General features: G+C 43.1%; 1 protein-coding gene and 1 long non-coding RNA gene across 5 annotated transcripts in view; one reads left to right on the plus strand and one right to left on the minus strand.

The window, feature by feature from the left end:
* Positions 1-7,677, minus strand: part of LOC118770394 — a 28,180-nt gene extending 20,503 nt beyond the window's left edge. Inside the window, exons 1-2 of one of the 2 annotated variants that reach the window (XR_005004555.1) lie at positions 7,447-7,677; positions 3,180-3,322 (exon numbers count right to left, since the gene is read on the minus strand). This is a non-coding gene — a long non-coding RNA (uncharacterized LOC118770394). Of the gene's footprint in view, positions 1-3,179; positions 3,323-4,070; positions 4,164-7,446 lie in introns of those variants that run through there. The other variant, XR_005004556.1, reaches the window with a different exon arrangement.
* LOC118770393 (ankyrin repeat and BTB/POZ domain-containing protein BTBD11-A-like) overlaps positions 5,790-23,286 on the plus strand; it is a 178,857-nt gene continuing 161,360 nt past the window's right edge. For all 3 annotated transcript variants that reach the window (XM_036518038.1, XM_036518035.1, XM_036518036.1), the window contains exon 1: positions 5,790-6,895. In XM_036518038.1, the coding sequence (XP_036373931.1) occupies positions 6,031-6,895 (865 nt within the window). In that variant the 5' untranslated portion in view covers positions 5,790-6,030. The remainder of the gene's footprint in view (positions 6,896-23,286) is intronic.

Below are 23,286 nucleotides of genomic sequence, written 5' to 3' on the forward strand. Positions count from 1 at the left end.
GGGACTTTTTTTTGCAAAGAAGAAAATTCCAAAGTCTAGATGTGCAAAGTTACTAGAGACTTATTCACAAAGACTTGCTGCTATAATAAATGCAAAAGGTGCTTCCACAAAATATTAGTTGGACAGGGTGTGCAGACTTATGCAATCAGGGTATTATAGTTTTTATTTAAAATGTTCCTAATAATTAAGTATTTGTTTTTTTCTCTGGATTTTTTTTGTTGGAATATCACATTACAGATGGAAAGAGTCTGACATTTACATTGTTGTTATTTCTGTTTGTACATTTCAAAAACATTTTCAAAATTACATTTCAAAAACATTTCATAAGGGTGTGTAGACTTTTCATATCCACTGTATATAGATATAGCTATGAATATTTATGGCTAGATATATAGTAATTCAAGTAATGATGACAATTATTTCATACATTTCTTCCTCTACAAGAAGCCTGATATGTGCCTTACAGCTGAAGCAGGTAAATGACCTGTTCTTTCAGGTTTGAAAATAGCTGTACATTTCAATAAAACTTAATTACTATACTTTTAAACTTATGTACTCTGCCAGAACTCGTAAATAAAGTTGTTGAAATGCTGCCTGTTTTTAATTAGGGTTTTACAACATCACATGTAAATAGCTAATTAGTAGTATTGTAGATCACTTAAAAAGACGACATTCTGTTTCAGTACTGCTAACTTACTATCTTTAACAGGACTGCAAGCACCATCATTTACATAAGCAATACTTGACAGTAGTAAAACCTACTTGTTTTTCACTAATAATGTAGAATGAGCCTTACTGGGAGCCAAAAAACGGATCTCCTACATACTTTGAAGCTACCCATGAGGGGCATTTCAGCATTTACCAGGTGTTTTAAGCACTTAACAAGTCTATGAGGTGCATATCAATATTAATCAGATGTTTTAAGCATTTAACAAGTGTGTGAGGGGCAGATACTTTAGGTGCGATTAAACTATTTATCAGAATTTTTACGTGTTTAACTAGGCTTGTTGTGAGGTGCATATCAGTATTTATCAGGTGTTCTTAAGCATTTAACTAGTCTGAATAGCAAATGCATTTCACTATTTGTGACACCATATGTAGCAAAAGGTGAGAGCAGTCACCCCACTCAGCCTCGAACCTGAGTCTGCGGGGTCCAAAACCTGCAGCTTGACCACAACGCCAAAGAGCCAGGCTTGTTGGTAGGGTAGTCAGAGCGCATACTCAACCATAGTGAAGGCACTCTGTCACATTGCCCTCTCCTTCGGGAAGCACGCCCATGCACTTCACGCATGGTGTACCTTGTGCATTCCCCCACTGTACTTCTCCCATCCCAGGGTGCCCCACTCACTCACCCATCTCTGGGGTCCCTCACACTGGGGTCAACCTAACCTGGGGGTCCCTCATACGGCTCACACACTGGGCACGCCTCTGATGGCCTTGCGGCAAGCCATGCCACTCTGACACCATATGTAGCGAAGGGCAAGAGTAGTCACCCCACCCGGCCTCGAACCCAGGTCTGCAGGGTCCCAAAGCTGCAGCTTGAGGCTGGCTCTTTGGCATTGTGGTCAAGCTGCAGGTTTGGTACCCCGCAGATCCGGGTTAAAGGCTGGGTGGGGTGACTGCTCTTGCCCTTCACTACACTCAGGCTTTACTCAAGTCATCCACCCCCCCCCCCCTTTCTGAGAATATTTATCCTTGTTGCTGTTCCTGCTCTGTGAGTGTTTTTCTCTTATTCCACACTCCTGACAGATTACATCAGATGACTGCTCAGTTTCCCTGTCCTTGGAGGCCCAATGACCTTGGTTTGGGTCTGGAATATGAGAGTTGCTATGAATGTTCCATGGACACTCCACAGGGACACATAATGCATTCCATCCATAACCAATAAACCCAGCTCCTCTTACACTAGGATGCATTAGGAGAGTGGGGATGGGTGGTTGTCACTGTGTTTATAACCATGTCTCTAAGAGGCACTATTGTGTGTTAGTAAGTTTTCAGAAGTGGTGATGTCAGGAGTTTCTCCTGACAGCGGTAATTGGTCGCGCTGTACTCCCTGGGAGGGCGAGAGGGATCGGGCGTGCGGCAGGGCTAATTTAGTGACTGAATTATTAGATTTTTGATGGGGTTTGCTGCATGGTGCGTGCTCTGCACCTGCTGCCTATCTGGTTAAGGGGATGCCAGGGCTATTTAGGCAGATGAGTGGGAACAGCACAACAGAGATGCTGACGGAGGGTGAGTACATGGGGGATTTTAGAATGGGAATTACGGTTTGGTTATTTTCTTTTTGCATTTTGTTTGAGCTCCGGGAGTCGCGACCAGGGGTGGATTTTGAAGTTTGTCTGGTTAGTTAATTTCTTTTTCCTTTTTTCCTTTTGGCGTGTGTGGATGAGAGGTTGTTGGTGTGCGACAAGGAAAAGCAGTGACCAGAAGAGCTTACGCGGCGAGTCCCTGAGGGAAGAGGGAAGCAACTAACAGTTCCAGGATGCAGCCTGGACCGAAGACAGCCCTCACCCCATGAAAGTGCGTGCCGGGGAGGTGGATCCCCAGTTGTGAGGGAGGTGACACTGCGAACCAGCAACTGTGTGTGTGAGTCCCCAGCATGGAGTGGGAAGGAGAGGGCTGACCGGCTGTTGAACTGTCTCCCTCAGAGTGATCCTGCAGAGCCGGCGCAAGGTGCTAGCAAGGGAGAACATGTGGGTTGCCACTGGAGCCACCAGCCCATCCACAGGAGTGACAGAGAGGGCTTCATTTTTTTAGTTTTTTTTATTCTGGGACATAGGCGAGGCCCAGCATGGTGGCACGGGCCGAACTACGCCCCCCCCTTAATTCTGTTTTTGTCTTGTGTTTGTCTTGCATGGTGTGCGCGTGTGGAGCCTCCCCCACAGCGGTAGGACACTCCCTAGCAGAGAAAGGATGGTCCTCTCTCTCCCTGTGCCTGGGCGGCAGGGGCGCCAGACTACGGAGTGTTTTGCATTGGGGAACGAGTGCAGAAGGATATTGTGTTGTGTGGGGTTGCGTACCTGGTCATCGGGGTCCGGGGAGGGGAGGAAGGGAATTGGTAGCAGTGCGGGGGAAGGAAATCAGCCGTGGGTTGGAAATGTAACAGTGTCTCTATGTTTTTAATGAAATTTTGTGTGTACTTTATTTTACAAAAAAAAGAGCGTTGTGCTCCTACTCACCTTGTCCTGGTGTCCTTGCGGCGGGCAGATCCCTAAGGGGGGAACGATCCAGTTGGGGTGGGGTTGAGCATTCTGTCCACTCCTGACAGTGACACATAACATCTTTTTCTGATGTTAGCTGGGACTGAGAAATGGTGATCTGGCTAGAAAATATGGATACCTAGTTATTGCTACATTTCATAAATCTGTAATCCCCAACTAAGAAAATTACTTGAACACCAGGTTAGCTTGCATCTAGGGCAAAGTATTTTCCATAAAATGTAACTATATCAATATTGCTACATAACCTTGCTGCTTTACCTAATGAAACTTATGTATTTTGGATATACTGGTACTTGAGAAATGTGCAAGGTTTCCCTTCTTTTGTAAAACAATACCAAACAAAGAAATGTATTATTCTATAAGGCAAATTAGGCCAGAACAGCCAACACAAACTAACCTAGAATCTAGTTAGATATGGAACATGTTTTAAATGTTCCCATATTAACACTTGTACAAAACACACTTTGTAGTGCTCTTAGGCAATGGTGATAAGTAATTGTGATAAGTGTTATAATCACTTTACCCAGAGTTTGACCAGACAAGATAAACCTGTACTCATAGTACAGATGGTTAAGGGAAATATAGTACCTGAAAACTAACAAAACAATCGATTCTTACTCCCTAGCAAAAAGTGTTCACTTTTTGAGTTGCAAAATAAAAACTGCACCAAAAGGTTCTACAAGCACTCTGTCTCTTAGAAGTAGGCCTTGGACCTTGGAGACAGTTTGTAGGTTTGTGATGGAAAGACAATTGGTTTGATATTTTAATTCAGACCCCCTGCACCCAGAGACCAAAGAATAATAATGGGGAAACACAGATGGGCATTTCTCACGCTGTTCCACTGTTTACCTTTTCACCATCTTTGAGGAATCTCTTGACCATCTTTTTGCAGGGTAATTGTATACCTTTCCAGTTTTTTCACAGTTAGCTCTGGATCTTTGGCTTTTGATTCCCTCTGGGAAATACAATAGGTTCAGTGCTTTGTGACAATTTCCATTCTAAAAAATGTATCATAACAAATAAAATGTGATTAACGGACATGTTTTGGCATACGCCATCCTCAGTGCTGACATTTGCTATTTTCTAAATAATAAAAAAAAAAGCTTAGAGGACTGTTGTCCTCCTGTGTAATATCGACTCTGATTTGTCATACCTGCCCCAAACAGCCCACAACTACCCCACACCCGCCCCCGCCAGCCCACAGCTTCTCTACACCTGCCCCAGCAGGAAACAGTAACCCACACCTTCCCCGAACAGCCCACATCTACCCCACACCTGCCTCACACAGCCCATAGATTCACTATTCACTATGGGTATTAGAATTATTACTCAAACGGGTCCTATTAGAGGCCTTGTGCTAGGACGCACTGGTGATTTTTGTAGCATTACTGTAGGTAAACCCAAGCCCAAACCCGCACTGCCCACACAAGACTCGCTGTGGGCTATTTACTGAGAAAATGTACATCAACTCCAGCGCTTTTCATTTTACACACTGTGCAATATGTGTGATTATTTTAAAACTACAAATGTTATTTCCATAATGCTCCCGGGATTACAAGAATTAAAAACAATAAAGACTCATATAGAGAGCTGGCTTTTTGTCTTTGAAAGCAGAAGAAAACTTCACGACCCGAGACAACTTTTCTTACTGAAATGATTCTCCCACGGACTGGATCTGACAGTCTGCTGCCTCATTTCATTACGGAGTGAATCTGAAAGGCGGATCATGGAGGATACAGATTGAATAAAACGAAGGTTTTGTGATTAGCAAAAACGGGGACAGGAGAGGCGGCTGTCTCTGCCAGCTTGTATTGTGGTAATATCCCAGTAAATATTAAACTATGATAGTTTACCACACAGTGTGGTCGTCAGTTTTTTCTAGGTTCTTGACAAACTCAACGTTACAACGTTTTGATTTGTTTTAGTGAGAGCGTATGATTTCACTTACGAATACGAACATGTTTACAGCTGGCTGAATAGCATTCTATCTCGACTTCATTCCATAAAGTCCTAAAATAGACAAGTCTTTAGTGTTTTATAGTACAACATCAATAATGACTAAATTATAGCAGTGCGTTTACGAAGCATTTCAAATTTTATCTGATAATCCATTTTATTTGATACAGCGTCATTTTCTGTTACTGGAGAGCATCACTTAGTCGAATACACAGGAATAGTGTCGTGGGTGTTCAAAGCATTGCCAATTTGGAATCAAGCTTCTTTTAATTCGTTTAAAAGCGTAATACTGGCATGGAACACTTAATTTTCCCGATTATGAGCGAATTATCCGTAACATGTCCTCAAGCGTTCTTTTTTGTCGAATGAGTGTCAAAACCAAGACGTCTACCAGAGAGATTGTTGTTTTTCACCTTTACGGTTGACGGTTTTCCGCATAGAGCTGCAACAGTTAAACGCAATCTTAATTCAAAACCTCGAGCTGTCAATTTCACTGTGTCACTCCGGACTTAGGAAGGTAGCGGATTGGTTTCCTCCAGCTCCTCCTCTGCATAGTCCCTCCTCCTTTTGTAAATTGCTTTGCAGCGTATGATGCAGTCGTGTGTTATTCTGCGCGCTGAGGTCATTGTACGAAGTTGGGAATGAAAACAGTCGAATGACACATTTTTGGCAAAAACAACCAGACAACTGCCAGACAACAAATACGTTTTTCGGTGTCTAATAGGGAATCGAGTTTTATGACATAAAATACTCATCTCTCATCGCTGCAGGAAGAGGAAAAGGCGGTGTGCCTGGGAAGTGAAGCGGTTTGTGGCGTTTATTTTCAAGTACGCATACAGTATGAGGTGCAGTTATGGCAAAAAGAGGTAAGACGGTTGTCAGGACCCTGGAGGATTTAACACTTGATTCCGGTTATGGTGGAGCTGCGGACTCCTTCAGATCGTCCAGCTTGTCATTGTGCTGCTCTGAGGCGCATCTGCCGTATGCGCATGGAGGGAATTGCTGGCATCTGACTGACTCCATGCACAGTCGACACAACAGCTTGGATACGGTCAACACCGTACTGGCCGAAGACACCGAGATCCTGGAGTGCTCCGGCCAGTGTGCCAAGCTGCCCGAGCTCGAGGACGTGCCTTGGAGCGTCGGGGAGGTGGAGAGCGCGCTACAAAAGGAGGAAGAGTTGAGAGTGTGGACCCCATCGCGGGAGATCGTGGCGAAACTGTCGGCACTAGTCAGCCGCGCGCTGGTGCGGATCGCTAAGGAGGCGCAGCGCCTGAGCCTGCGCTACGCTAAGTGTACCAAGTATGAGATCCAAAGTGCCATCAAGGTAGTACTGTCATGGACCCTCTCTGTCAACTGCATCGCGGCGGCACTTAGTGCACTGTCACTGTACAACATGAGCACCGAGGATAAGTTCAGCCGCGGCAAGTCGGCCCGGTGCGGACTCATTTTCTCAGTGGGGAAGTTCTTCAGGTGGATGGTGGATAGCAGGGTGGCGGTGAGGGTGCACGAGCACGCAGCTATCTACTTGACCGCATGCATGGAAAGCCTTTTCCGTGAGGTGTTCTCCCGCGTGCTTCGTAGCGCCGCCGTTGAAAAAGACAACGGGATACCGAAGTTCACCACGGAATCTTTGGAGCAGGCTATCAACAACGATTCTGAGATCTGGGGTCTGTTGCAGCCGTACCAGCATCTCATTTGTGGAAAGAATGCCAGTGGTAAGTTATGCACAAGTCTTTCGGGTTTTTTTTTCAGTGCAGTCCACCGAGGAAGTGTGTGGATCTTAAGTCAATCAGGGAGTAATTATCACTTTAGAAGGAGTCTAAGGGACTTTTACAATCATACGGTACACACCGATGCCTTTTGCGGCACTATACAGCGGCTTATCGCAAGGTTTGTCCTTCTAAATAACAGGATATAGACTACACCACAAACTTCGTTACCTGTCGCAGTTTCTCGGAACTCAGGTGTATTACTGAAATTAACTTATGCAATGCCTAACTTGGGTGATTTATTTAACTGGAAACGCGGACCGTACATAAAGTCAAGTTTCCCTGATCACAGGGGCCTGAAACAGATTTTTATGAAAACATATGACCAGCAATGAGAGCACAACACATTTACGTCAGGAGAGTTTAACTGATATGAATGCAAAAGGTGTTCATTAGCATAACTAATACTGAGAAGAAATGCTCATATTGACACATATTGAGAGAATGTACTTTTATGGCTGCATGGCAGCGAACACAGGTATATTTCAGGTACTCACCTCACTGACGTGATTGAGGTCTACAGTTACTCTTTTGTTTTGCCTGTAAAGAAGCCCGAATATTCTGCAGTTTTGTTAAGAGTCAGAATATTGACTTGACTTGTTGCTCAGAAAAATCCTTCCCACCCAACCCTTATATTAAACACCTTTTCGAGGCGTTTGAACTCGGCCTCATTGGAGTGAAACTTCGAATGAAAACAACTATAAACATTCATCCGTAAAGGGGTGGTGTTCAAATGGACACCAAGAACCAGAAATATGCTTTTTCCATTGAGTATTAATTAAAATGCATGCAGGAGGCAGGACATGACGCAAAAAGTACGCTGCAGAAATCGCAGTGGCTGTATTCGAAACCGCCTACTGCGTACTGTGTACTACACAAGTATATACTGTGTACTACATGGTATTTTTTCAGTGTAGTACACAGTATTCGACCATTAATAATTACATTTGTAGCATGTTACATTGTCGCTTGAAATCATTGCGAGTTTAGAAATGTCCAGATTTCCTCGTGGTATTTTCCAGTTAGACGCCACTTAAATGGAGTTTAAGTATTTTCAGGTTTTTTCTTTTCAATGTTTTACCTTTCGGTGGTACGGGTACATAATGTGGCACGGAGAAGGAGAAGGCGAATATAGCTATTGTACTTTTGGGTAGTCAGACGTAGCCATCCAAATGGTGCTACCGGTACACATAATTTATTATTAATTATACATTTATTATAACAAGAAGGTAAGTTTTTGTTGTTCGCTATGTAATGTTAGGTCACCAGTTCACCTATCTCACTATACCTATCACTATTACTTAGCTACAGCTTAGCTAGCTACTAATCTAACCAACTACTAACCAATCTACTAACCAACGTTATTAATCATCGTAAGAGACAAGTTTTGGCAGTATTGCTATAGCTAACGATCTTTTTAATGATCACTGAACTCAAAACAGCATGTATTTGGAAAGCAACAGGCGGTAAAGTTACTTCCGGTCAACAATGGCTAGCTTCAATGAAGATGTCTGTTTCTCTCTCATTTTCTCCAGATCTTTGGCATATCTGCTAAACTTCCGGCTCTCAAAGGTTGCTGAAACAGTGGATATATATTGCAAAACAAAACGATCCAAACTGGATCGTGGATATAAACTGTTCCATAATCAGTTTATCTTTAATTATGAAGATAATGTCAGCTAGCTACGGAGAGATGGCTAACGTTACATCAAGCCACCTAGCAGCTTGTAAATACACATCAATAAAGCTGTGTAATGAAATGATAGTTTGATATTCATTCATGTTTCTTACGTGCATGTTCTTTTAGGTATAGTGTCCGACGTAGTAGACGGTAATGTCGTAATACGAGCACGGTGCTACAGGTCACTTAAAAAGAACGAGGAGCCACACCAACAAACAAAAGTGAAGGTAACATTGTTAAGGGGCAAAAGGAGCAAGAGCGCTGAGTAAATTATTATTTGCATCGGTCTGTTGAAGGAGATGCTTTGGCTAGCAACGCTAGCAACATCAACGTTTTCTCGACCACAGCAAGGTTTGACTCGACGAACATCAAACCCCAGTCTTTGTCGATCTGTCATAAACTTGACATCCTGGCTGGGGTTCTGTCAAAGACCCATGGAAAAATACAAGGCACCGCATCTTTTTAATTCTGTTTAGACTAGTAGTTGTTGTAAACAGGTCGTCGCTGCGAAAGTGCATGCTACAAACACCGGTGTCATCACAGAAATTAAACAGCTCTTCATGGCTTGAATCCATTCTCTTGCCAGTGGTGTACTGGCCATCGGGCATACCGGGACAAATCTCGGTGGGCCGATGGACTGTCAAAAAATCCACTAAGTTTTTTTTTTTTTTTTTTTACCGGCCCTCTCTGTGTGTCTATCTGATGAAATGGTTCAGTTGGGAGGACTGAGAAATGAACGTTTATTTCAATAACAAGGTACCATAATTTCATGAATGCATTCACTGTTAAGGCATGTTGCACAGCAGTTTTCAATGACACACGTTCGTATGTAATCATTTACTTTGACACTGACCAAGTCACGTCATGGTTAGTTCAAACAGAGCTTTGTTGCGTAAGCTTACCAACAACGCGGTCATCTGTCCTAGGTAGAATATTGCATAGTCACCGCTGTTTTTGTACTAACGCTAAATAAAACGACAAAAGTTTCCAATGTGTGCCGAGCTCGAGGACGTGCCTTGGAGCGTCGGGGAGGTGGAGAGCGCGCTGCAAAAGGAGGAAGAGTTGAGAGTGTGGACCCCGTCGCGGGAGGTCCTGGCGAAACTGTCGGCACTAGTCAGCCGCTAGCTGGCTACCTAGTGGGTTAAAGGGAACTTCAGGACCGCTGATGTCCAAGTTGTACCGAGCTAGCTAGCTAGCTGCATTAAATGTGATAATATAAAACTTGCTACGTGACGTAAAATCATAATAATATAAACGTTTGTAAAGTCCATGCACATTAATTAAGAGGTAGTCTCAGTTGTAGACAGAACTTCAGAATCGTAGCCAAATTTATACTTTAATTCCTTAGCACCCCCCCCGCCCCGATTCGCCAGTAATAGGGAAGATGGCTAACCGGAAGTAAAGATACCCCCTGTTGGCTCAGACTGGAAGGTCCACCATGTTTACGTGAAAAAGGCCCATTGAAGGCGGAACCTTTTCAATGACGCACACCTGCACACTCGCTAGACTGTTCTCCGAATGCTAGGAAGGAGTCTTGCCTAGCCTCGAAAGGACTTGACTTGAAAACACCCAGTGGAATGCAATATACAGGCATGCAGAAAAGAGTACGAGGCAGATGTTTGTATTCTTCCGGTCTCGCGCCAGTCGCATGATAGATACGTCATCAACACGCCCACTCGCTCGCGGTGGATTCTCTGGAATGTTACCTGCTCTATTCACACATGGGCTCACTCCAACATGAGCCGGACTTTGTACTAGGGAGCTTCACATACAGCTCCTCAGGGTAAGGGCCGGATATGTTCTGGCGTCCAGTGCGTGTGAGAAAGGGGCTTAACAGACATATAACGAAAAGGCTTCTGAACCTTCATTTATATAGCTCTGTAAAACTAAAAATCATTATCTTGCTATTAACCATAGTTAGTCAGAGTTAACATCTTTTTAATGAAAATGGAGTGAGTTTGCTGTTTTTATGCTACAGAAATGTTAAAAAAAAACAATCATACAGAGCAATGCAATATTGTCTACAGATAAAATTATGTTCTTTCACAAAACAGGAACGTTACATTTATGTTTGAAATAAAACCCAGCAAAAACAAATGTACACCAACACTACTTTTGGACGTTGAAAGTGTCAGGGCTCAGGCACGGACTCAGACGTGGACCACGAGTGCTCTAATTCCAGGCGTTTATTAACAGAATCGTCAAACAAACAGGCAGTCCAAAACAGGCAGGGTCAAAAAAACAGGCAGGGTCAAAATACCAGGCAGGCAGATTAGGCAATCAGGACAGAAGGGCAGGCAAAGATGATGTCAAGGAACAGGCAAGGCAAAAACTAGAAAATCCAAACAGGGGAAACACAGGCAGGACCAAGACAGACTGAAACAATCTGGCAAACAAGTCAGAGACAAGCAGGGTAGATATAGGGCTGGGCTGATGAGGTGATGGGAAGCAGGTGTGCAGGCAGGCAGGTGGAGACAATCACGTGGGTGGAGACAGGGTGGAGAGCGGAGCAGGGCTAGAACACAAGGAAAACAAAAGCACATGGACAGGGACAAACAAAAACACAACAGCTAGGGGGCGGGAGCCCTGACAGAAAGCCTCTGGAACTACATAGAAGCTTCTGGAACTCTGAAGTCTTCATGAAAGAATATAATTATAAGGAGGTAACACAAGGAAGAAATTCATTTGTAGCATGCGTCCTTATGGTTAAGAATTCACAAAAAGCTGAATCCAACAATTTCCCCTGTAGGAAAATTAAATTTCCATTATAAAGAAAATTAAGGCAACTTGTACAGTGGAAACTCTCCCAGGAAGATGATGTAACATGTATCTTGCTATCATGGGCTGTGAAGCAATTGCCAAATCTGTAAATTCAAAGGCAACAGTTCTTCAAAACAATGTGTCATCTTCATGTTGCCATGCATCAAAAGGTACTTTGGGGGGAGTTATTGTATAATGTTTTGCTTGGCATGTTGATGAAAGCATGCAGGCTATTTCAGGGCTATTTCAGTTTGTTATGAAAACAGAGTTAAGTTGGAAATGAAAAAAATATCCGTAAATCTCTCAGAGTAGCATCAGGGTTAGTTTGTTATATTAAATGGAGTTAAGTTGGAAATGAACAAATTATCCATAAGTCTCTCAGAGTAGCATCCTAGTCTTTGGTTGACACTTGACACAATTGGAACTGACTATTGGAAGTGGATGTTAAAGTTTCTTTCTCCCCGAATGTATCTGCAGCCTTCTTTAAGTGTGGCTGCATATAGGTTTGCAGTTCTTAACTTAAGGCACACTACCTTTGAACCACCAATACCTCAAAACTTGCTGATTTAGCTGATAATTAAAACCTGGAAAGACCAGTAAACTGGAGAGTACTTCTTACATTTTTCAGAAACCACCCTCTTTAAATTACAGGATTTATTTTTCAGTTACATTTCTTCTCTTGGCAGATGTGACGGAGCGCAGCGCGTCCGTCACTGGGATCGGCGGCTTTTCCGCCTCCGCATGAACAATGACATGATGAAACCACAAATAATGCTTTACCATCGGTTTGTATGATGTTAATGTGTTTGCTGGTAGGTCTGGGGTTTAGCTAGAGTCTGAGATAACAATTAAAAGTTGTAATGTAACAGAATCAAGGAAAGACGCAAAACACGGTACATTGTAATTTAGAATCGCAATTTATTTAAAGCGGCTATGTAAGAGTTCTTTTAGTGCGCACATTTAAAATCAGAACACTTGCTAGTTGGCTGTTATTTATGCTGTTTCTAAATGTATGTATCTACTTACTGGTGGTTCCTGTACTCCTGTTGTCTTGTGGGTGTGAGCGAGCAAACTGGGGTGCAGGACGGGGAAGCTTTTTCTGTGCTCTTTTCGCGCTCCGATAAGGAAGCGCTCATTGGTGCAGGGGTGCTCCGTGCAAATTTATTTTAATCGTTAAAGAAGTGTCAAAGGGCATTGATAAAATAAAGACCTGATTGTCTGTAAGTAAGGTGTTTTGCCTACGTGCTTTGATCACTGAAATATTGGGTGTAGTGGTTAATTGATTTATGTCTGTGCAATGGATGACACTGGGGTTTTATATGGTTGCTGTGTAGCTCAGACGAGGAGATGTCTCTGAAGTGAGAGGTCATGCCATGGGACCTTTGTAATAGGGCCTAGTAGAATATGGGTATTGTCTCAGTGTTCTTTTCCCTTTTTGCCAAAGTGTTTTGTTTGTTTGTCTTTAGTGTATGCATGCTTATAACCCTGCCGGTAGCCTAAAGTAAAATAAAAAGTTTTCAAATTGGAAACTTTTGTCTGCAGTTGTCCCTCCTTCAGTCTTTACCACCTCTCCGCTCGGGCACACTCCTTTACATTTGGTGGCAGCGGTGGGATGGCTTGCCGCAAGGCCATCGGAGGCGTGCCCGGTGTGTGAGCCGTATGAGGGACCCCCAGGTTTGGTTGACCCCAGTGTGTGAGGGACCCCAGAGATGGGTGAAGCACAGTGTGAGGGACCCTAGAGATGGGTGAAGCACTGGTGAGTGGGGCATCCTGGGATGGGAGAAGTATGGCAAGAGAATGCGTGAGGGATGCCATGGTGCGTAAAGCGCATGGGCGCGCTTCCTGAAGGGGAGGGCAGTGTGACGGAGTGCCGTCACCACGGTTGAGTATGCGCTCTGACTGCCATACCAACGAGCCTGGCTCTTTGGCGTCACAGTCAAAGTCGCATGTTTGGTACCCCGTAGACCTGGGTTCGAGGCCGGGTGGGGTGACTTCTCTCGCCCTTCGCTACAAATGGTGTTAGGAGTGGGATGGCTTGCCGCGAGGCCATCGGAGGCGTGCCTGGTGTGTGAGCCGTATGAAGGACTCCCAGGTTCAGTTGACCCCGGTGTGTGAGGGACCCCAGAGATGGGTGAAGCATGGTGTGAGGGACCCCAGAGATGGGTGAAGCACTGATGAGTGGGGCACCCTGGGATGGGAGAAGTATGGCAAGAGAATGCGTGAGGGATGCCATGGTGCGTGAAGCGCATGGGCGCGCTTCTCGAAGGGGAGGGCAGTGTGATGGAGTGCCGTCACCACGGATGAGTATGCGCTCTGACTGCCATACCAACGAGCCTGGCTCTTTGGTGTCGCGGTCAAAGTCGCACGTTTGGTACCCCGTAGACCTGGGTTCGAGGCCGGGTGGGGTGACTTCTTTCGCTACAGCAGATGCTTGTTTCCTGGGCAGCTAACAAAGCAAAGGTACATAAGTACATGTAATAAAGTTCCAAAGACATCTAAACATCTAAACAACAATCTAGCACAGTGCTGAAATAACCAGTGCTAACTTGAAAGGGCTGCAATCATGTATGATTTCAACAACAACTAATGCCAATTAATAAAACATAGATATAACAATGTGCATGAATTACTGTATAAAAAGGCAAGGTAGTACAAAGGGGAGATACAGACGATGCATTTGGTAAATGCATTAGTCAGAGGAGATACAGGAGATATAGTAGATACAGTAGACAAAGTAGACAGGAGAGATACAGTAGATATAATAGATAGGGGAGATACCACAGATACAGTAAACAAAGTAGACAGGGAGATACAGTAGAGAGGGGAGATTCAGTACATTGGGGATGGATATTCGGCCTTCGGTAGATGGTAGTCAGTGGCTCTGTTGTGCTGGCTGCCAGATGGAGCTCAAAGAAGATGGAGGTGTGACCTTGCAGGGGGAGGGGCATGTCCTGGTATTGTGAGGTCTCTGAGCAGCGAGGTGTGGCCAGGCATATCAAGTCTGATGATAGTTTCCCCTGGTTAGCACCAGCATTTTGAAAGGGTTACAGGCTTTTACAAGTGGCCAGTGCAGAGAGGTCAACAGGAACGAAATGTGTAAACACTTGAGCCAAACCAGCTGAACTTCAGCTGTGCTGTACAATAAATGAAAAACACATGCTGTTACTACCATAGCGGAAGGAGATTACACTTCTGGAAAATTCAGGACTGACCACAATAGGGCCTGTTCAAACTATTGGGAGTGTATTTCTCCTTGTTTCTTTTGCAAATGAAAAGGCAAATAATACACAGGGAATAATGACAAATGACTAAAAACGTGATACTAAAAACTGTAAAGTAAAGAAAGATCTGGTGAAACCTTTGTTTTTCCCTTTTGTGAGAAAGATCAGGGTGAGTTCTAATCTGAGGATGGATTCCGTAAACTGGATGGATTACTGCAGATAAATGACTACATCTCTCCCATTTTTGCTGTCATGGAGGTCCAGTTTGCAGTCACCCTGCATGGCAGGAATGGCTAGGTTAGTGTGTAGTTTCCCCAGCCATTCTTGCCATGCAGGGAGACTGCAAACTGGAATGTGACCCCTGTTTCTGGGTGTTGCTGATGTGTGTGGTATTGGTGTAACCGTGCCGCGGTAGATCTGATGGATGGGGCCTGTGTTTGCCAACACGCCCCAGGTGAGTGATGGCACGAACAGCTAATCCTGGATCAGCCAAACCAGCTCTCATTCTTACCTTGGCCATTACGTGAAAAAAATTTTAACTGATCCATGCTCAGTGGCTAAATTTATCCTCACTATGAGCTGGTGGCTGAACAGCTGTCCCTGTCTATGTGCAGATAACATCCCAGCAGTGTAATGTTGAAAGAACACGCATCACTCATTTCTCAGAACAATGGTGCAGGAAATATCCAACGTGGGCCTTCATGGCCCTGTAGCCATATCACTGGGAGCTGTCACACTGCTTGGGTTCCCTTGGGACATGATTTTGTGTGTCTGCTCTACCTTCAGTGCGCTCCACTGTTAACTTCAAAATTGTATGGTCTGTTTGTTTATACTGCAGGTCTGTTTGCTTGTTCAGTGGTCATTCTGATAGCAAGCTTGTAGAGCATGATTGTCTGTCTGTTCATCTGTTTGCTCATGTTCACTTTATTCCAGTACTGCATCTAAGGCCTGTTCTATTCCCTATAATCTGGTTTTGTATAGAGTATTAGGCAGTATGACACAGACCCATTCAAAATACTGATTACAAAGAACATTCTAATATTATGTAATTCAAAATAAAAAATGAATGTTACAAAATGAGTCATTTTCATAAATGCAGTTTTATTCATTAATATGTATTTGGACATATATATTTACAATTTAGTGCGTAATATATGCATCCATAGATAGCTATATGAAACTGGTGATATTTTCCCATAGACATTGTGGCTGGTAACATGTACTACTTTTTCCTGAGTTTGTCCTCATATAGTGTTCTCCATGGTGTGGAATATCAGTGAATATGTCTTGAGATGTCTGCTGTTACTTTAATCTATGTAACGGTCCCTTATGGTGTGGCATTAACTGAGCACAGTAAACGAGCACCAGCAATGTTTGATGTCATAATTATTTTATAACTGCAATGTTGCATTTTCAAGCTTGATGATTTGGGCTGTGTTTTTTTCTATATTTGCAGTTTGCACAATTCATTTAACACACTAAGAAGTTTGTTTTGAAGCACCAAATGACTGTGGTGTGAAGAACTGGCTCTTTCAAAGACTTAGTGCAGTCTGCCTCATTAAAGTATTAAAGTATTCCTGCAGCTCCTAGAAGTGGAGTGAAGAGACTGGTTAAAGGCATGGATTGATTCTGTATGAGAGACAGGTGGCCACATTGGTTCAGATCCACTCAGAGCCTTTACTCAGACACAGCTGACATTATACATGAGCTTCAGGTAACTGTGTCCTATATGTGCATCATGTTGAATCAGTATGGCTTTTCCATAAAATGACCCAGGTGTTGATTTCCTGAGCTTCAGGACCTCAGGGTGGTCAGACTGCAAGTTCGGGAGGGGTGCTGCCACTGCACCCATGAGTTAGACATGACTTGCACTGTGTGCAGCTCTACAGATGGATCATACAGTTCAGTCTGTGTAATTCATCCTGATTAAATGAATCTAGAAAGCAAATGGGTAAGACTATTTTCAATAGACTCTCACCAAATGCATTTTGGATAATGCATATTCCACTTTATTGCACAGTATGCAACTGGTCCCATTTTAATGCCACTGATTGGGTTCAGTTATGTGTAGGGTGGGGTATCATTTGAATTTTATTGATTCTGATTCCGATTGTGCTTATCGATTCTGTTTCTTATCGATTCCCCGTTTCAATTCCACAATGGTAAAAAAAAAGAAGTCAGATGTTTAGATAAGCCTTTTAAGCGTTAACTGAACATTCACAAACTAAACAGTATTTACTATTTACTAGTATTTACTAAATACATACAATAAAAATGTATGATCCACAGACATGTGCATTAAAAAAACTTAAATAATAGATAAAGATCAATCTAGAGCAGTTAATTACACTAACTGCTAGTTGTTTTGGAGAGACTATTTTAGTGTTCTGGTGACAAACACATGCATCTTTATTTGTCCTATATTTTACTTAGGATTTAGGGTGTTGGTCATCTCCTTGCAAATACAGATTCAACATAACAGTAACTGTTACTGTACAAGTACCCTATCATCATCAAACTTTTTTTCAACAAACTTTTTTTTTTAACCATGCCTACCTAAATGATGGAGATTTGACAGCTGAGAATGGATGTAGCCCTTTCACCAAAAATGTTATTACCGCTCTGTGACACTCCTCAGTTTTTTCTTTGGTCAGCTTTCCTTTTATTGCCAACGAGAATGGTGTGTCGCAGCTAGCTGTCCCTGGCTCTACTGGAGGTTCTAGTGAGGTGCTACTTGAGGGGGCAGATGACACACTCGGGCTCGGAGACTGCAAGGCATGAAACACGGTACAGTCTTTCAGATCGATGCCATGTCTTAAATGGTCAGATGTGATGTGCAACCTGACTTGCAGCTAATTAGCTTCCCACATGCATTGCACTTAGCCTTGTTGTCATTTTCTTTTCTAAAGTGAAGCCACACTTTTGACCATTTACCGCGGTCCATCTTTCACAACTGTTGTGATGTTAGCCATGCATGCTAGCTCGTATCTAAACAAATGGACCCGCTGTTGCTTTGATGCAGAGGTGGAAAACCCCAGCTTCAGAAAGTAAAAGTCCTGCCACGTATTTGTTCCACCCATGCACTACACCAGCTGAATTTAATTAGCACAACTCTTCAGCCAGGTAGAGGAGCTAATTAGTGAAATCACCTTGTTTCGTGAATGGCTAGAACAAATACATGGTAGGTCTTTTACTCTTTGAAGCCGAGGTTTTCCACCTCTGCTTTGATGTGTGACGTAGTCACATATACACAGGTCCTGGCAGATAGCTACGTACATCCTTGCAGATATGTAGCATTTGTTTGCAATAATAAAGAGTTATCTCGTTTAGGAACCAATAAGCAGAACCGAAATTCAATTTTTTTTACGGGTACCCGGTACTTGGCATTTTGGATTCGGTTCTATTTTGGAACCGAGTTTCGGTTCTCAACCCTTGTTATGTGCATGCTTTGGTTAAGTGCACAGTACCACAGGCATCTAGAGCAGTGTGTCCACAGCATGTGTGTACAGCAGTGTGTTCACAGAGTGTGTGTTCTGTAGTGCTGCAACTAACAACTATTTTGATAGTCGAATAATCTATTGATTATTAAAACGAATAATCGACTATTCGGATTATGAATTTCACAATTACTCAATGGCTCTTATTTATCTATCGGCTTTTAAATTTAGCTTGAAGGGAGGTGGATCTTATGGCTCCGTTCCTTTGTGTATTTGTGCTTTGGAACGTACCCTTCAGGGAAAATATTCTCTCTCTCTCTCTTTCTCTCTTTCTCTCCTGCTCCTTATCCACTATACTACACTGAATGTATTTAGAGCAGGCAGTGAAATTTGGGCGCAACGATAAAAAGAACAGCTCTCAAGTACGGCTTGGATCCCTTCGTTCATACCGGTGACCCATTCAAAAGACTCGGATCCGTCGCGAACGTAACATCACTAGAATGGTTACTAGGACTAATTCAGTGAGGACAGTTGCTTGCTGGATAGTACAAGTCTGCTTCCTTTGAAGAAAGCCATCCATGGAGATCCAACAAACCCGTAACTCATTCGAATTCATTCGAATGCAACCTACATTGGGCATGCACGCATAGACATGAGTTGTAGAAATATTTCGCGATTTATAAAGTATCAAATTCTCCGGTGTTCTCTAAACTTGTGCACTCCGTGCACTGTGCAGCAACACTATCTCCAGCCATAAACGTCGCCATGACAATGATGCAACATTTAAGCAGAGAATTTCTAAATAGCAGACGGGCTCTGGTTTAACATTAAGTTAAAGTTAAAGTTCACATTTGAAATGTGAATAGGATCGTTGTGAATAATAAGTTATTATTTGCTACACTGTATGTTCAACGTCATTGATAATTTATTGATCAAGAGAAAATGTATTTCAAATAGAAAATGTTACAGCTCATAACATGAAGTAACATGGCTTTTAACATTAACATTGGCTGTGCTAGCTAGCTAACTAACTTAACGAGACGAGTCTTCATCATCCAGAGAGCCAACGTGCCACCTGTTCAGATGCTTGAGCATAACTGATGTGCTCCCATGGTCAGGCAAGGTCAATGTTGCCGTTCACAACCTTCTTGGCAGAGTTAACCCTTTCGCCCATACGGTCACACCGGTGTGATTAGCGGTTTAGTGCGTTTGCTAAAACTGGTACAATTATAAAACTAGATTGGAAAAATTTGTGCTAATTTTAGCTTTGAGGAAACAGCGATTTAACATTAAAAATATAGCAAATGCTAACTGAAAACTAGGAGAAACTTTATAATGCTAATGAAAACATAAGAACTATGTAACATAACACACGCGCTACAGAGCATAAAAAATAAGTTACATGCGAAAGGGTTAAGAGTGAAATGCTGCCACACATTTGAGGTCTTTGATCGTGAAGGTGTTGCCATCTCTATTGTTCACTCCAGTGAAGCAACGTAGCTTAGTCTACATGTCTGAGCATTCCGAGTCAGCACGAAAAAAACACGTGATGACGTCACCAACCAATCGACAATTAAATTCGTTGGCAACTAATTTGGTCATCGATTTTAGTCGACTACGCTGATCATTCCTTGCACCCCTAGTGTTCTGCAATGTGTTCACAGAGTGTGTGTTCTGCAGTGTGTTCACAGCTTGTATGTTCTGCAGTGTGTTTCCAGAGTGTGTGTTCTGCAGTGTGTTCACAGCTTGTATGTTCTGCAGTGTTTTTCCAGAGTGTGTGTTCTGCAGTGTGTTCACAGAGTGGGTGTTCTGCAGTGTGTTTACAGCTTGTGTTTTCTGCAGTGTGTTCACAGAGTGTGTGTTCTGCAGTGTGTTCACAGAGTGGGTGTTCTGCAGTGTGTTTACAGCTTGTGTTTTCTGCAGTATGTTCACAGAGTGTGTGTTCTACAGTGTGTTCACAGAGTGTGTGTTCAGCAGTGTGTTCACAGAGTGTGTTTTCTGCAGTGTGTTCACAGAGTGTGTGTTCAGCAGTGTGTTCACAGAGTGTGTGTTCTGCAGTGTATTCACTGCGGTTGTGTTCTGGACTGTGTTTGTAGCAGTTGTGTTCTTCAGTGTGTTCACAGAGTGTTTTCTGCAGTATGTTCGTAGCAGTTGTGTTCTGCAGTGTGTTACTGCTTAGGTCTTGGCTGAGGAACAGCACAAGCTCAGCACCAACCCGTAGTCATTCTCCTACAGGCACAACAAGTTCCTCTAAAGGGCCACTTTCTGAATGCCATAGGCATAAGCACCACATTCAATCAAACAAACGCCCTACTGGGTACACATGTTGCTCTTTATTGACTGTCCCTTTGTTGTGAGTACTTCTGTCAGCTGATCCAGGATCAGCTTTCTTACTCCCAGTCTTAACCCTGCTCATTAAAAAAAAAAAAAAACTTTTTTTGATGACTCTACTGCTGCCTGCTCTGTTACACAGAATTACACTTTGTCTGTCCCTCAGCTCTGCTTTGGGCACTTTATATTCCCGGCAACTGATCCAGGATCAGATTATCCCTCCCCTAATCCTATTCTGAAACCCTCTGTGAAAGCTGGCAACTGATCCAGAATAAGTGTTTGGAGGCAGAAGCTGTTCCTAGCTACATCATTGCCTTTTCTTTCCTGTTACATCAGTGGAGCAGCAGGTGCTGAGCAGTTGCCAGCCCTGTCCCAGCTAATGCTGCAGTCCTGGCAGATGTCACACACACCTTCCCTTCTGAGGGCCAGAGCTGCACACATCCTCTCTGTTAATTGCTTTCGCCTTCAAGCTTCTACAACTGGGCAGTTGTTTGGAAGGCTGGTGTTGAATGTCTGCCGGCTCCCTGCCCACTCTAGGGTTGCTGGGTGGTGGCCAGGTCCACCTGGCCAGTGTTCCGTGGTGTGCAGTTTCACAGATGTCCACCTGAGGGGTTACCAGGGTGTGAAATGGGCTACAAGCTGATTAGTTGCTATTCGTGACACAGCATCTTCTGCTGTCTGAGATACTGCCCAAAGCAGTGATCCTGGATCAGTTTCAGAATAATTTAGACAATGGTTTGACAGCACAGGTTTGGTGCTCACACACCACTGTAAAAAGGGCAGACACAGAAGGGATGTATGATGTCAGAGGGTAACTTTTATGTATAAATAATGATAAGTGCGTACATTAACTCAGACTCCAAGATCAGTGTGAAAATATTATACATACCAACACAAATGGAAGAAAATAACCATGGACACTGGGCACCTTCTTACCTGTGAATAATTCTGTACTGAGGGTATATTATGGTGAGAGGGCAAAATCATTTGTATTGGTTTGGTTGGGTGTCAGGGTTAGCGTGAACTGATCTTGGATCAATAGTTGTCAGCAGTTATGGTGCGTTTCCACCAAGCAGTACAGTACAGTTCGGTACAGTACGGTATGCAATTATTTGTGTTTCCATCATCAAAAGTTGCGAACCATACCAAAATAAGCGTACCGTACTGTACTGGGTTTTGGTACCCTTCTGTTGGGGTACCAAGCACGGTGGTACGGTTTGTAAAGGATAGAGCTACACCCACTGCCGTCCGTTGATTGGTCTACAGAGAGTCGTCACTTCCGTGCGACAACGTGAATACAAAGGGCTGTCAACGTTAACGCGTTAACGCTTGTTCATGATTAATCTGGAAACTTTAACGCGTTAATGTTTTAACGCAAATTAATCATATTATCAAGTCTGACCGCAACTTCCTTCTGTAATTCCAGCGCAGATATTTACCTGGCTGAATTACTGAAAGGCATGGCAAACGCAGATGTGCTGATAATAATGATAATATGATTAATTTGCGTTAAAACATTAACGCGTTAAAGTTTCCAGATTAATCGTGAACGAGTGTTAACGCGTTAACGTTGACAGCCCTAATTACACAAAAGTTCATCAACTGTCTCTGCTGTGTTGCGTTGGCAGTGGAGACACAAGCCGTACCAGGGTTTACCGTACCAAACCATTACGTAACCAACCAAACTGTACTGTACTGCTTGGTGGAAACGCACCATTAGTGGATGGCGCTGCATTGGGGCCTAACGGCTGTATGGTCTGACGTCAATGACGGGCAAGTTGGTGGGTGGGGGTGAGTGGTCCCTGTGCCCACACCACAGCACAGCTCAGTAGCAGCTGAGTCAAAGCACCATCACGGCCATTATCTGTCATTTGCTTATCCTTCCCAGAGGCTGTAGGCCCAGCCAGTGCCAGACAGTGCAGTCCAAATGTGATGCAGGGGAATGCTTATTCAGAGTGTACGTGCTGTCTTAGCAGGCACATATACTCAAGGGAGCTCAATGAGCTGCTTTTCTGTAGTTTTCACTGAAGCAGCTGAGGTTGAGCAGAGGCAGTTTGTTGTAGTGCAGACTTACTTGGTAGAATCATGTCATAACTTCAGTCAGGGCAGGCATTAACTGCTTTTCTTTCCACACTGTCAAAATTGTGCAAATTCTAATTCCATTTGTGTTGACAAAATATACAAAAAGGACAAAGATGAAATTATGTGCATAACAGAGTGAAAATGCAAAAATAAGCAAAAATTACATAAGGAGCAGTGAGCTTGGTCTGGCTACATATATTATATTTCAGGATTGATGCATCGCAAAGGACAGGGTTTTAGTGTTTGCTTGTTTTTGAATATATTACATAAACTTCTAACATAGATTTAAAACTCATTAAACTGGTGAAAATGCTGTGGAAACAGCATGACTGTCACAGCTGATTTATTCACCACCGATACTGAATGTTCCATCTTAATTTGATATTTTTGCTGCCAGCAGCAAATTTGTTCACTAGTAGCAAGACAGCAGTGGAAAAAGGTGGCAGTTGTTATAAGCACATGCAGAGTGTTTCAAATGATTATAAAACATCAAATTCTCAAATATTATGCAAAAAGCTTCATAACAATTTCCCATGTGAGCAATGTGATCTTATGTCACACTGAAGTACTTAACAATAATGAATGAGATCAGCATAACCCTATATTTTGCCAAACATACAATATATCATTATATCTCAGTAACCTTATATCACCATAACCCTCTATCTCACTCACTTTATATCACCATAACGCTGTCTAACCATTACATTGCATTACATTATTGTCATTTAGCAGACATGCTTATCCAGAGCGACTTACATAGTTTACAGTTTTTACGTGCTATCAGTTTGCCAGCTGGATATTTACTGAAACAATTGTAGGTTA

The sequence above is a fragment of the Megalops cyprinoides genome, chromosome 23 (assembly GCF_013368585.1).
Source record: "Megalops cyprinoides isolate fMegCyp1 chromosome 23, fMegCyp1.pri, whole genome shotgun sequence".
Lineage (NCBI taxonomy): Eukaryota > Metazoa > Chordata > Actinopteri > Elopiformes > Megalopidae > Megalops > Megalops cyprinoides.